At 47.0% G+C, this 15,384-nt stretch overlaps 1 protein-coding gene across 1 annotated transcript in view; it reads right to left on the bottom strand.

The window, feature by feature from the left end:
• AKAP8 (A-kinase anchoring protein 8) overlaps window positions 1-15,384 on the bottom strand; it is a 144,553-nt gene that overhangs the window by 28,416 nt on the left and 100,753 nt on the right. The window contains 1 exon segment of the mRNA XM_030197177.1: window positions 5,642-5,726. Within this exon segment, the coding sequence (XP_030053037.1) occupies window positions 5,642-5,726 (85 nt within the window).

Raw genomic sequence — 15,384 nt, 5'->3', positions numbered from 1 at the left:
GGTACTGAGAAGCTGCAGATGTGAATGCACTTATAGGTCAAGAAGAGGAGTTTGAACTGTATGCGGAAACGGATAGGAAGCCAGGAGAGGGCTAATATGAGCATAACGACCCTGGCAGAATATAGTCGTGCAGCATAATTTTGAACCGATTGAAGAGGAGAGAGATGGCTAAGTGGGAGACCTGTGAGAAGCAAGTTGCAATAGTCTAAGCGAGAGGTGATAAGAGCGTGGATGAGGGTTCTGGTAGTGTGCTCAGAAGGAAGGGCGAATTTTGCTGATATAGAGAGAAAGAAACGACAGGTTTTAGCAGTCTGTTGAATATGTGCAGAGAAGGAGAGGGAGGAGTCGAAGATGGACCCAAAGGTTACGAGCTGATGAGACAGAAGGATGAGAGTGTTATCCCACAGAAATAGAGAATGGGGGAGGAGGAGAGGTTGGTTTAGGGGAAAGATAAGAAGCTCAGTCTTGGTCACGTTTAGTTTCAGATGGCGCTGAGACATCCAGGCAGCACCTGGTGAAAAGGTGTGCCGAGCTCCGGAGGAAGTGCTTTGACCAAACTGGACAGTTGCCTCACCGAGTTCCGCAAGTGGATGCTCGTGTAGAGCTGGTATGTTTGAATCTTGGCTGCGAGCATATCGGCCCTGATACGTCTTTCTCCCAAAGAATCCAAGGTCCTAGACTCTCTGCTTGGGGGCGCCAAGGCATAGTCCCTAGTGCTCTTGGCTTTCTGACAGCAGAATCCACCACCATGGGATTGTGAGGTAGTTGAGACTTCACCATTACCGGCTCTCCGTGGACTCTGTACTGGGACTCAGCTTTTCTGGGGACCACTTGGATTAGAGAGAGGGAACGACCAGGTTCAGCATAAGAACTTCCATGAGTGTGTTATGCAAGGGAGCCGTTGCAACTCTGTAGGTGGAGAAGGATAATCCAAGACCTCGAGCATCTCGGCCCTGGGCTCATCCACAACCTCCATAGGGAAGGGAAATCCTTAGACATTTCCCGAACAAAGGAAGAAAAAGAAAGACTCTCAGGCGGGAGACATCCTTTTTTCAATTGGCGGAGTAGGATCAGAGGGACCCCATATGACTTCTTCAGAAAGTATCTGGGATCTTCCTCTCCTCCCACAAACGCTCATCATTGGTATCGGACAGAAGCTCTCTAAGAGCAGGCCCGAACACGTCTCGACACAGAGGAACGACGACTCGAGGGGGATGTTGAGAAGTCGACCCCTGCTGGACTGCGGCGAAACTTCCTCTGCCGTCGTCAGAGAGTCGACCCGGCTGACAGCAGACGCCGATGCACAAGCGGCACGAGGACGGGGTACCTCACCATAGGCAAAGGACCAGATACCGCTTCGTCGGTGCAGAAGGCGCAAGCACCCCTGGCATCGAAGTAGACTGGAGCAGCAATCCCCCCAGAAGCTCTGGAAGAAGGGCCCTGATACGCTCGTCAAAAGCTTCCATCGGAAAGGCTGAGGAGCCGGTGGCAGAATCTGAGGTGGGCTCGAGAGCCGGTACCAGGCTGCCAGAAGACTGACGCTTCGGCACCTCTTGTATAGAGGGCGAGCGGGTCCTTTCGGCGCCGACGCTTCTTGGGTGCCGAATCCCTCGGCTCCCTGGCACTCTCGGTACCGTGCGACATGTTCCCAGCTCGATATGGTCGTTTAGCAGCCATTACCTGCACTCTCAAAGTTGATGCTTCCCTTGACATTGACGCAGCTGACCTCATGGTACGATGCAAGACGTCGAAGGACCGGACCGATCCGCAAAACGTTTTTCACGTGGAGCCTCCCGAGACACTTGGGTCCGTTTTTTCATTCAAGAACACAGCTTACAAGCTGCTGGCAAATGATTGGGCCCAAGGCACTGGAGACACCACGCGTGGGGGGTCGGTACCCGAGATGGTCCGGTTGCACCGAGTACAACGCTTGAAGCCACTGGGTGTCCTCGATGACGTGGACGGAAAAATGGCGCTGCAAAATTAAAGGACTCAATTGTGCCAATTAAAAAGGTACAAAAAAGGAAAATAAAACCCTGCCGAAGCTGAGCAGCCTAAAAGCCGGCTGCGACGAAAGAAAGGAAAACTTTATTTCTTTAGTTTTTTCCACTAAAGGGAAAACAATTGTTTTTTTTTTTTTTTAATTCTAAGAAAAAAACCACAAAAACGAAGAAAAAGAATAAAAAACGGGAGCGGTAACGCTAGAAGTCTGTCTCCTGGGCAAAAAATGAACAATGCGGAATGTCGTGTCACTCCAGACACGAATGAAAGAGAACTGAGGGCTCGCTCGTGCCGCAGGAAGATGTTTGCGCATGCGCGGTTCGCTCTACCCACGCCAGTGCGTTCTAGAAAGTTTTTGTTTGCTTAGATATTTGCCGGTCTCCTGGGCCGTCGCGGACGACGACCCAATCGTCAGAACAAGCAGCCTGCTTGTCCTCGGACAACAATCTCTACAGGCTCCTTTCTCATAGAATCTAGCCGCTGCATCTTCATCATACCCAACAGAGCCTGAAAATTCTTTAGAATTGCCCAGATAGTATCCAAACCAAAATATATATAATAATTTAAATGAGACCATATTTTACCTCCAAGAAAAGTAGCCTCTGCACACAGACCTCAGCTCCACAGTGCTTTTATAGTAGTTGACTTTGTGCCACAATTCCCACTGCAGCTTTTTGTGACCCTGAGCAACTCATTTAAGGTACAAAAACCTTAGATTGTGAGCCCACTAGGGACAGAGAAAGTATCTGCTTTTAACGAGTACAACACTGTGTACATGTAGTAGCAGTAAATGATATCTCTCCACAGAGAGGCTAATTCCCAAGGAGCTTATCATCCTAAATGCTTTATAAACTTTTGTATCAAAAGTTTTCTTTTTGGAGCATTCTATTTACCATATAAAACTATTATGCAAGATCATAACTGCATTACTTGCAAATTGCATTATACCCCCTCCCCCCCCCCCCCCCCCCCCAAAAAAAAAAAAAAAAATCCCCAACCCCACAGAATGCAATGAGTAGCCCCCCTCCCTCCAAGACTACTTTATAATCTCTGGTGGTCTATACTCAGGGCAGGAGTGATCCCAAGTCACTCTTGCCCATGTCAGCTCTACTCACAAAATGGCTGCTGTGACTTCTTGCAGCAGTCTTGCGAGATTGCTCTTAAAATGGCTGCTATGATCTCTAGTGGCAAATCCAACAAGGACAAGAGCAACTGTGGATCACTCCTAGACCACTAGGGATTATATGATAAGGGGGGGGGGGGGGGGGAAACGACACAGCAACTTCTGTTTGGAGGAGGAGGAAGAGACACAAAACAGGACAAAGCACAAATTTTCAGTTTCCACCGAAAACAGAGTCAGTTTCAGCCAAAACCATAGTCATAGCCTTTCAGCTGAACCTGAAAGCAGGCAGAAAAAGGATTCTGGGACAGTTTTGGCACTATGAAATTGACACTCGGTTGAGGCTATACTGAAAATCCACCTATTTTCCCTTGCATCCTCAGGGCTAGGGTTACCATATGACCGGATTTCCCCGGACATGTCCTCTTTTTGAGGACATGTCCGGGGCGTCCGGCGGGTTTTGCCAGCCCGCTTGTCTGGATTTCTGGCCAAACGGGCGGGGTGGCGCCATGGGTCTCCCCTCTCCTTACTTACTATCTGCCCTGGTGGTCTAGTGACCTCTTCGGGGCAGGAAAAGAGCCCCCTCTTTCCTGCCCAGAGTGCTGCCTACCCTTGCCCTGCATCGTTCTCAGTCTCGGCTCGGGATTCAAAACGGCCACCGAGAGTTAAAGCGGCATCGCGAGACTTCAACTCTCGTTGGCCATTTTGAATCCCGAGCCAAGACCGAGAAGGAAGCAGGGCAAGGCAGCGCTCTGGCCAGGAAAGAGGAGGCTCTTTCCTGCCCCGAAGAGGTCACTAGACCACCAGGGCAGTAGATAGTAAGTAAGGGGAGGGGAATATGTGACCCAGGGGAGGGGAACATGTGACAGGGGGCGTGACGTGTCCTCTTTTTCAGAAGACAAAATATGGTAACCCTACTCAGGGCTATTGGGCCCATCCATGGCAATGGAACCATGGACTTTGGCAGGTAGTTAGATGGATAGTGATCTCCTTGACCCCTTCCCTATAAAGAATTGTACTTCCTTTCCTGATTTCTGTAACTAGTATTTTCTAACCTATCCTGACTGCCCATTTAGAAGGGCATTATAGTAAGAAACCAAATAAAGAATAAAAGAGCATTATGAAATAATCCACAATTCTGGATTTTACATGTTAGCCCCATATCTTTGAAACTCAATTCTAAAATATCTTCAAAAGGTTGTCTCTCAAGGCCTGCTATTTCAAATTTTTGGGCAGTAAGTTCCTTCTTTGTGCTGGGGTGCAGGAGGGTCTAAGGCAGTGCCTCTAAGTTTTACTTTCTCTTTCTTCTGTTACTGGAGTTGACCATTAAAACCTGGGCAGTGTATAAAGATCTGTAACAAACAAACCTGTTGTCACGTTTCAAAGCTGGAACTAGGTTTGTGAGCCCTTGGACCACTGCCGAGGAGCAGCAGCGGCAGGCAAAACCACCCCACACCAGAGGCAAGGCAGAACTCTGACAAACAGTGAGACTTCACCTGCACTTAGCTGCCTTTCCCCAGAAGTTGAGCCCCTGGCTCCAGGCGGCCGGCAGGACTTACTGGACAGGGCCGGGACTGGATATCCACTAGGCAGCACAGGAACTGAGGGTCAGAGGGGAAAGGAATGAACAAGGGCAAAAAGGCAAGAAACTGGGCTAGGACTCACAGACAGACAATACAACACAAGGCAGGGAGTGGACAAGCTAGGGAACAGAGACTGAAAGCTGCAAGCAGCCACTAACACAGGAAACAAGTACGGACAGACAAGGGCCAGAACTAGAAGCTGCAAGCAGCCACAAAAGACAGACAACACAGAACCTAAGAACTACACAAAGAACTGCAAACCAGGAACAAGACTAAGAAACAAACAATAGCCCTAAACTAAACTACACACAGAACTAACTAGAAATCAACAGGAGTCAATACAGTAAAAACCAGGACCAGGCAGACTTGCACACAGCACACCGACAAACCTCAGGGCCTTAGGCGATGCAAGGCAGAGCAGAGAGTTTCAAATGGCTAATAAGCCCAGCAGCAGATGAGGCTCACTGCAGCAATCACCAGGCAACTACGTGTGCTGTGCAGGTTCAAACAAAAAGAGCAAGTCGGGCAGTCTGGAAGATCCGGACCGGGACTGAAATCTGGAACGGGTGACAGTAACCAGTACAGTCCATTGCAGCCACAGGTCTGCCGACCAGGGTGGCGAGGGGAGAGCACGAAACATGGGCACAACCGTGACACCTGTGCCCCGAGAACCCAAGTATAAAGCAGCTTAAGGCTGACAAGACAACACATACAACCTGTGTGGGGACAAGAGTGGCAGCATGTCTTTATTCAAAAGAAGCCACATTAGAGGGCAGACAGGACAGAGACCAAGAAGGAAAAGTATAACGGAAAGAGAAAAAAATAAAAAGAAATTTGCTGAGGGCTAAAGAGTAGTGCTGTTCTAATCCTCAATGTTAAAGGCAGAGCAATTCCCAAATCCAGTTACTATTTTATTCAGGGCAAACCACTTACACACCTGTCCATAGCACGGTCACGGCATCTGTCCCTTTTCCGCTGCTTTTCTCGTTTCTTCTTCTTTGTCTCTTCATCATCTTCACCACCTGCAGGTGGAATAAAGTAACAAATTACCCATCAAAATGGGGGAAGAATTTGCAAAGCAAGCCTTAGAGAGAAAAAGCTACTGCATTCAGAGGTGTCACATAAAAAAGGAGGGGTACCAAAGAAAGGAAAATTGGGCCTTACCTGCTAATTTGCTTTGCTTTCCATTAGTCCGTCCAAACCAGTTCAGACTGCTGGGTTATAGTTTATTTAAAAATTTGATATACCACTAAAACAACACAGTTGGTCAAAGTAGTTTACAATATGTAATTAAAAACAAGAAGAAAGGAACGCCAAATTCAATAGGATAGAATCACTCGTACAAAAAATGGGAAGGGAACAAGGACAAGAGGTGAGGAGACTGAAGTATGGTTCTGGTAAATGCAGGTCTCGGTTGTTCAAGTAGGTGGAGGTGGGGATAGCCCAAAGGCTAAATGAAAAAATGGGTTTTCAAGAGTTGCTTAAATTTGTAATGAGAAGCTTCAGTTCTTATTGGGGATGGCAGATCATTCCAAAATTTGGGGGCAGCAAAGAAACAAAGCTGTTGAGCTTGTGGTTTCACAGCGATACAGGGAGACGAGAGAGCTAAACAGTTCGTGTCCAGAGATCTAAGTAGGTGACTGGGAATGTAAGGATGATGAAGGAGAAGAGGTAAGAAGGTGTACCAAGATGGACAGCTTGTATGCAAGATAGAAAATTTTAAATACGGTTTGTAATAAATGAGAAGCCAATAAAGTTTATGAGTAGGGTAGATGCGTTGATCAAATCTGCGGGCTTTACGTAATAATCAGGCAGCTAAATTTTGAAGAGTCTGTAGTCTACTGTGACAAGTATCTGGGAACACCACAATAGACGAATTACAATAATATAATCATGATATGAAGAAATCGTCCATCAGTGTATGAAGGGAGGGAAAAAAAACATTGATGTAACTTTGTAAGGATCTTAGGCGTCTAAGAATAAGATAACCTGTTTTTATCAGCTGGGCAATTGTGGTGCAATGTTAATCTGAATCAAAGATGACACCAAGGTCACCAAAAAGTAGTGACTAGGAATTGATCTGTGACAAAGAGTAGGGTTAATGGGAGGAGTGGGGTAAAAATCCTGTGATCCATGACGTACCAGTACTAGCTTGTGAGATGCAAGCCGTTGGATATCAGCAAGTGGAACTGAAGCTCTGACTCTCAAGCAAGTTTACAAATGTAGCCTGTGCAGTCCTCAGGGTGTTAGTATTTCTTAACAAAGCAGCGATATTGCCATTGCTGCTTCTCTGGACTCTAAAACGTTGTAGCTAGATCTAATAAGATGAAGTGTAAACTCCTGGAGGGTTAGGTGTAAAGAAATTATCTGGTCCTGTGATTGATAAGGAAACCAGATCTAATTATTTTTAAAAAATGGTATGCCAGTAATGGAACATTTGAAGTTGGTGAGCTATAATTTTCAGGGTAAGCACTGAACTTTGGTACACCTTTTTTCCTACAGAGTCCAGATTTTGATACTTTGCTTTTCTTTGAAGCAGCTTCCTACACTACCAACTGTAAAGATAGCTGGTGCTGATTGTGCCTTGGAGTGGACAAGACTTGACAATGAAGCTGAAAACATCTGGAAGTAGAGGATTTGGATGAAGGGGTTTTCCCGCATACAGAGTTGAAATTCCTGTAAAAGATCATGAACACTATTACTTCCTCTGTGGCAGTACAAGGATAAACCTGAAGTTCTTTTCATTAGTTAAGGGCTGAGCTGTGGTGAAAGAAAGTGCTCTGTTAATTTTTTGGACAAAATTTGGGTAAGCAACTCAGTGTTTGTTCTCTTTGCTTCTCGGGAGGAAGTAATGGAGCTGAATTAGATGGGACTGTGCATAATGGAACAAAATCCTATTGCTGTTTACAAGGATTCTGTAGAGAACAATGTATTGGGAAGGGAGAGGAGTGTTGAAACCAGGGAGACTGTACTAGATAGAAAGTAGTTTAAATGTCTTGCATCTGTATAGTTTCTACGTAAGGCAAGCTTTTTGCTGGAGAGCTTCTGAGGAGTTCATGATTTCAGCACTGTCCTGCATAAGCATCCTTAGGAACTGAAAGAGACCGGAGATATATTCAGGAGGTGGTTCCAAGGTGCCCGCAAAGCTGAGAAGCATGGAAATTTTACTAACTTTTTGCTGCTCGAGAAAGGGGAAGGGTTGCTCTTTTTCCCCTCTTTTCAGTATTGTGGCTACCTGACTTATGGAAAAAAGTGCTTACTTTTCTCTCTCTTTCACCCCCCTTGAGTGCTTACAGAGATCTGAGACCTGGAGACAAAGGAGGGAGGAGGAAGTGGTGAAGGCTTTTAGTTACAGTTTATTTGGGTTTGCTATACTGCCACTAACTAACTCCCAGATCACATCAGTGTACAATTCTAAAAACAGAGAAAACAGAAAAGAACTACAAAAATCAATAGGACAGTGTTCTGTGATACCAATCATTCAAGAAGCAATCACACATACAGTAAAGGGTAGGAGAAAGAAGGGGATATTGCAGGAACCTGGTAGGAAAAGGTAAAGCCTTATGCGGAATTTGCTGAAACACCCAAGTTTTTAGCATTGTTTTTTTTTTATGACAGTTCAGAACGGATTGAGAGAGGAATAGAGTTGGCAACAAAGAAGAAAGCCTGATGCCGAGTAGACTCCAGTTGTGCAGAACTGGGCCTAGGGAGATATAATCGGTGGAGGTGGACGTTTATAAAATGAAGATGACATGCTGGGGAATAAGGAATAGTAAGGTTAGAGAGATATGGGGGGGGGGGGGGGGGGGGGGGTCACAGCCGATAAGCTTTAAAGGCAAGTGCGAGTCTTAAAAATGATCAGTTGATCAGCTGGGAGCCAGTGTGATTTGAGGAGAGGAGAGACATGATCACATTTTTGGGCATGGTGAAGCAACTTGAGCGCAGTATTTTGGAGAGTTTAAGAAGTGAACAAGAACAGCCATGTGGTGGTGGTGGGGAGGGGGTGGGGTTATGACAGTCTCAATTGAGTGCAAGTCCTGCAGCACAGCCCCCAGCTGCAGGCAAGATGGGTACTTGCTGTGTGGCTATCTTCTGAGGTATTTTGGTGGAGCCCATTTTAGTAGGCTATGAAGGTGGTGAGGCAGTCTGAGGAAGAGAAAGCCACAGTCATTCAGAGGTTTAATTAAAAAAAATTAAAGAAAAAAAGGGGTGGGGTTCACTAGTAGATAGGAACTACAGAGTAAGAGAGAACTTGATAAAATTAAATTTGTACAACCTGGTATGGATAATGGGACATTCCGGACTTGGGGGCGGATGGGTATTAGTCGGTTAGAACATCTTTTGAGTGCGCAAGGGGTACTGTTAAATTTTGGGGCTTTGAGTATTGGTTATGTTCTGAATAATATCTTTGCATATAATCAAATAGCGCATTATGTGAAGGCTTTGGATGCGGAAGCCCTGAGATCTAGGCACTGTCATCAGGTGAGGCAATTTTTTCAGTGGGGGAGGGGAAGGTATGCTTTCGGTTTCAAGACTTTATAAAACGTTAGGGAAATTGCCGCTTACTAAAGATAGAGGGTTCATAAGAGAGCGTTTGTCTTGAGATTTGGCCAGGCCTAACCTGTCTTTGGACTTTGATATACTGACTTCTCGGATTACGGAGTCGACTGGAAATGCAGGTCTCTGGGGGTGTCAATTTAGAATTCTGCATAAAGCGTATCTTATGAAGACCCAAATTTTCAAGATGGGCGGAGTTGATAGTCCTTTGTGTGAGAAGTGTGGGAGATTGCCGGGGTCTTTGTTTCATTGTTTATGGGAGTGTTTTCAGGTACGAAAATTTTGGACCGCCAACTTAAACTATTTGACTTCTTTATTGGGTTCTAGAATTGTAAACTCCCCGGTTGGAATCCTGTTGGATAAATATGAGGTCTTTGCCTTGCAGAGCAAATCGGATAAACACTTGATTCGTAAAGCTTGTCTGGTTGGTAAAAGGTTACTTTTGAGTCAATGGGTGGGCAGATCTCTCCCGGACTTCTGGCACTGGAGAAATAGATTTCATGAGCTGATGCTATTTGAGCGAATGGCGATGCAAAGATCTCCCAAAAAGAGAAGGGGCTTCCTGGACATTTGGGGTCCGTATATTCAATCGCTACATACTCGGGGAAGAAGTATGGTAGTTAATTCCCCTCACTCTCTCCTCAGTCACTGGCTGATTACTTCCACGACAAGGTGCAAAAGATCAATCTCGAATTCACTAACAAGCCACCTCCTCCTCTTCACCCTTTAACCCACTCCCTCAACCACCCAACCCAAGCCTCCTTCTCTTCTTTTCCTGATATCACCGAAGAGGAAACCGCCCACCTTCTTTCCTCCTCTAAATGCACCACCTGTTCTCCTCTGATCCCATCCCTACCAACTTACTAAACACCATCTCTCCTAGTCACATCATCAACCCCTCTCTCTCCACTGCAACTGTCCCTGACACCTTCAAGCATGCTGTAGTCACACCACTCCTCAAAAACCTGTCACTAGATCTCACCTGTCCTTCCAACTACCGCCCCCATCTCCCTCCTGCCCTTCCTCTCCAAGATACTTGAACGCGCCGTTCACAGCCGCTGCCTTGATTTCCTCTCCTCTCATGCCATCCTCAATCTGCTTCAATCCGGTTTTCGCCCTCTACACTCGACAGAAACGGCACTCACTGAAGTCTGTAATGACCTGTTCCTTGCCTAATCCAAAGGTCACTACTCCATCCTCATCCTCCTCGACCTTTCCGCCGCTTTTGACATTGTCAATCATAATCTACTTCTTGCTGCACTATCCTCATTTGGATTCCAGGGCTCTGTTCTCTCCTGGTTCTCCCCTTATCTCTCCCACCGTACCTTCAGAGTACGTTCTCATGGATCTTCCTCCACCCCCATCCCGCTCTCTGTTGGAGTTCCCCAGGGATCTGTCCTTGGACCCCTTCTTTTTTTCAATCTACACCTCCTTCCCTGGGCTCTCTGATCTCATCTCATGGTTTCCAATATCATCTTTATGCTGACGACACCCAGCTTTATCTCCCCACACCAGACATCACTGCTGAAACCCAAGCCAAAGTATCGGCCTGCTTATCCGACATTGCTGCCTGGATGTCCAACCGCCACCTGAAACTGAACATGGCCAAGACCGAGCTTATTGTCTTTCCACCCAAACCCACTTCTCCTCTCCCCCCACTTTCTATTTCAGTAGATAACACCCTCAATCTTCCCCGTTTCATCTACCCGCAACCTTGGAGTCATCTTCGACTCCTCCCTCTCCTTCTCTGTGTATATCCAGCAGCCAGCCAAGACCTGTCGCTTCTTTCTCTATAACATCAGCAAAATTCGCCCTTTCCTCTCTGAGCACACCGCCCGAACTCTCATCCACTCTCTCATTACCTCTCGCCTTGACTACTGCAACCTACACCTCACTGGCCTCCCACTTAACCATCTATCCCCCCTTCAATCCGTTCAGAACTCTGCTGCGCGTCTTATTTTCCGCCAGAACCGATATGCTCATATCACCCCTCTCCTCAAGTCACTTCACTGGCTTCCGATCAGGTACCGCATACAGTTCAAGCTTCTCCTACTGACCTACAAATGCACTCAATCTGCAGCCCCTCATTACCTCTCTACCCTCATCTCCCCTTACGCTCCTACCCGAAACCTCCGTTCACTGGACAAATCCCTCCTCTCGTTACCCTTCTCCACCACCGCTAACTCCAGGCTCCGCCCTTTGTGCCTCGCCTCACCCCATGCTTGGAATAGACTTCCTGAACCCATACGTCAAGCCCCCTCTCCCTGCCCATCTTCAAATCCTTGCTCAAAGCCCACCTCTTCAATGTCGCTTTTGGTACCTAACCATTATACCTCTATTCAGGAAATCTTGACTGCCCCAATTTGATTGTCTGTACGTTTTGTCCTTTAGATTGTAAGCTCCTTTGAGCAGGGACTGTGTTAAACTGTACAGCGCTGCGTAACCCTAGTAGCGCTTTAGAAATGTTAAGTAGTAGTAGTAAGTGATGTTGGGTAGGATAGGTGTCAGATTACCTATAGGTACTGAATATGGATGGCGCCTTCACAGGGGATATGGTGGGGGGCAGGAAGGGGGGGGGGGGGTTTGAGAGATTCAAGGGTGGGAAGAGGAATCTGTCATGTTTGGATTTAAGTATGAGTAGCATCAGAGGGGGAGAAAAATGTAAGATGGTATATGGTATACTTTGCTACTTAGCAGTTTGTTGGACTTTGTGCCGGTTATGTATTGTGAATATCAATTGTCAACTGTACCATCAATAAACATGTTGAAAGATAGAAGACTGGACATGCAGGGCTTCTTGTGCAGGTCACTTTGCTGAGTAGGCACTGAAAAAATAGAGTTCTGTACATGCAACAGAGATCATATCTGAGCTTAACCTGCACCAGAGAAATCTCAGTGCCAAGTTGCTGAGGGCACAGATGCACAAAATTTCATATGCTGCCAAAGCTAGTGAAGGAGTTCTTTCTGCAACATAATGAGAGATCTCTTAGGCGCAGGAGTCAGCAAGCTCCCTTTGGTTTCAGAATAGCACTTTGGGCGTTTTGTTACTGAGGGAATGGTAGCCCAAGAACTCCTTGGAACTATGCACTTTAGAATACTCCTAGTCAGTAAGCTGTTTCCCTTTTGGCACAAGGAAAAATTAGACCTTACCTGCTAATTTGCTTTCCTTTAACCCCTCCGGACCGGCCCAGGATTGGACTGATGGGTTGTGCTCGCCTACCAGCAGGTGGAGACTGAGAAAAAAATCTGACTCAAGAAAGCCAATAAGAGCCCTGGTCACGTGACCCTAGCCTCAGTATTTGAATAACAAAGCAGAAAGGAAAAGAAGAACCTATATTCTGTGCCGTGAGGAATCCAAGCAGCCATGAAGCACAAGAGAAACATGCTTAAGCTATGGCTTAGCTGTGACACTGGGCTCACCAACAACTCGCTTCAGAGCTGAGGTATGGCCAATTATGTTAAGATTTATTTGTATTGTGAGAAGGGAGAGGCTGTCCTACCCTGGTTAGGCCCCTAGAGGGCACTGTTCCCCTAAAATGTCCAGGGAGAAGGGCTGGGTGAGTCACTGAAGGGAGCCAGTAAGGGGAGGTATAGCTGGAGGTCGCTAGGACCGGGGAGAGTCCTGGAGGTGGAAACAGGTGCAGCAGGTTATGGGCTGGGTCCTGTTTGGCCATTAAACACTTAATACCCCACCTGAGTGGTGAGGGGGAGAGGAGAGCTAGCAGCGGAAGAAGAGAGCTGGTAGCTGGAGCAGGAGGTCCCCATGTGAAGTACTGGCTGAGCCCTTTGGACTGGTGGTGAACTGTGTGCAAAGTAAGGAAGCTGGCTGGGGTAAGAAGGCCCTAGAGTGCCAGGTATAAGAACTGTGTGTTATAAGGACGGACTGGGTGTCCGGGTTACAAGGAAGGGCTGGGGTGTCCATGTTACAAGGAAGGACTGAGTGTCCAGGTGCTTAAGCGGGAAGATTGAACTGAGTAAGAAGAAATGTTTAAGCTGGAAGGACTGTTTAAGCTTGTAAAAGTGTTTTAAGCTGGAAGAAGTGTGCCCCAGGAAGGGGGAATAAAAGATTTGTAAGAGAATATCCTGTTGGTGAGACCTGACTGTGTTTGCCTTTGAGAAGCAGGTCACCCTGAGCAGAAAGGGGTAGTAGAATAATTTGCATAAAATCTGCATACTGTGAACCAGCTCACCCTGAGTGAAAGAGGGACCTGGGATCTTGAGGTGGGAGCTTCATCTTCACAATAGCTTCATCTTGACAGTATTTTGTTAAATTGTTCAACTTGCATAACATAAAGATATGTAATTCTTCAAAGTGTTCAACTTGCATAACATAATGAATTGTTTAACCATTTAACTTTGAGAACAGTATGTAATTCTTTTAACTGTCTAACTTGCAGAACAGCTCTGTAAAAGACAGTCTAATATCTAATGTTGAACTTCGACTGAAAGATAGCGGGCCGGTACAGAGGGATTAAAGGAAAGCAAATTAGCAGGTAAAGTCTAGTTTCTCCTTCCTTAGCATCCCTCCGGACCAGCCCAGGATTGGACTGATAGGACGTAACAAAGCAGTAGTCCTACGGGAGGGACCCCAGCAAACCCGCTGTGAGCACACGGGATGCAAAGACCGTCTCCTGACGACACTGAACATCTAGCCTGTAATGCTTAGAGAAAGAATGAAGAGAAGACCAAGTTGCCGCCTTACAGATTTCCTCTGGAGGCACCAAGAAGCACTCCGCCCACGAGGCTGCCTGCCCTTGTGTAGAATGAGCTTTAAGCGGCTCAGGAACTGTTCTGCCTGCCAAGAGATAAGCTGACGTTATCATCTCCTTGATCCACCGAGATAACGTGGGCTTAGATCAGTAACTGCGAGATATCGTTTAAGAACTCTCTTAACATCCAGACTATGCAACTTCTGCTGCTCCTGCGTTCCTGAGGCCGATCCCAGAACAGGGAAAAAAACCGACTGGGACATATGAAAACGAGACATAACCTTAGGCAAAAAAGAAGGAACCGGCCAAAGGACCACTCATTCTTTAGAAAATTCCAGAAATGAAGATCTACAGGAAAAAGCTTGCAACTCCGAGACTCTCCTAGCTGACGCAATAGCCACCAAAAACACTGTCTTAAGCGTCAAATCCTTCAGAGAACATGCTTGTAATGGCTCAAAAGGAGGCTTCGTTAGCGCCGAAAGAACCAGATTAAGGTCCCAAGATGGAAAAATTGGTCTGACCGGTGGACGAAGAAGACTAACCCCCTTCAAAAACCGGGCCACATCGGGAATACTAGCCAAAGACTTACCCCGAATCCTACCTCAAACAGGACAGAGCTGCCGTCTGCCTCTAAGTGAAGAAAGCGAAAGCCCTTTATCAAAGCCTCGTTGCAGAAAATCTAACAACTGAGGCACGGGTGCCCGAAGAGGTATAATGCCAGCATCCGTACACCAAGCCTCAAAAATTCTCCAGGTGCGAATATAACTCAGAGAGGTGGAACGACGACGAGACCGAAGCATGGTGGAAATTACTGGAGCTGAGAAACCCATCTTAGCTAAACGGGCCCTTTAAAGAGCCAGGCCGTAAGACAAAAATCGAGCCAGATCTGGATGAGGAACTGGCCCTTGTACCAGTAAGGCCTTGTGCACTGGAAGACGAAGAGGAGACGCCACTATTAGACGTTGCAGATCCACGTACCAAGGACGTCAAGGCCAGTCCGGTGCCTCCAACACTACCGGCCCCCCGTCCTCCTCGATCCTCTGTAGGAGATGACCATGGGCGTAGACTGTGGGGGGGGGGGCGCGAGGGGGGCAATGCCCCCCCAAACGACGACGTAACTACTGGCGTTAGTAGTAAAAAAAAAAAAAAAAAAAAAGTAGGCACGCGCTCGTCTCCGTCCGCTTCGCTTCCCTGCCCTCTCTGTCTGCATCCCGCCCGAAAGGAAATGACATCAGAGGAAGGCGGGATGCAGACAGAGAGGACAGGGAAACGAAGCGGACTGAGACGAGCGTGTCTGTCTACCCCCCTCTCTTCCTCCCTCCCTCCGGCGCAGGCAGCAGTCTTCTTCAGCTTTTCTGTGTTCCTGGCAGTGGTAGTGACGTACGCGCTGCCCCAAAGCCTTCTCTTCAAGTTC

Source organism: Microcaecilia unicolor, chromosome 3, assembly GCF_901765095.1.
Source record: "Microcaecilia unicolor chromosome 3, aMicUni1.1, whole genome shotgun sequence".
NCBI lineage: Eukaryota > Metazoa > Chordata > Amphibia > Gymnophiona > Siphonopidae > Microcaecilia > Microcaecilia unicolor.
Note: the sequence above shows the minus strand (reverse complement) of the source record. Positions and strands in the feature narration are given on the sequence as shown.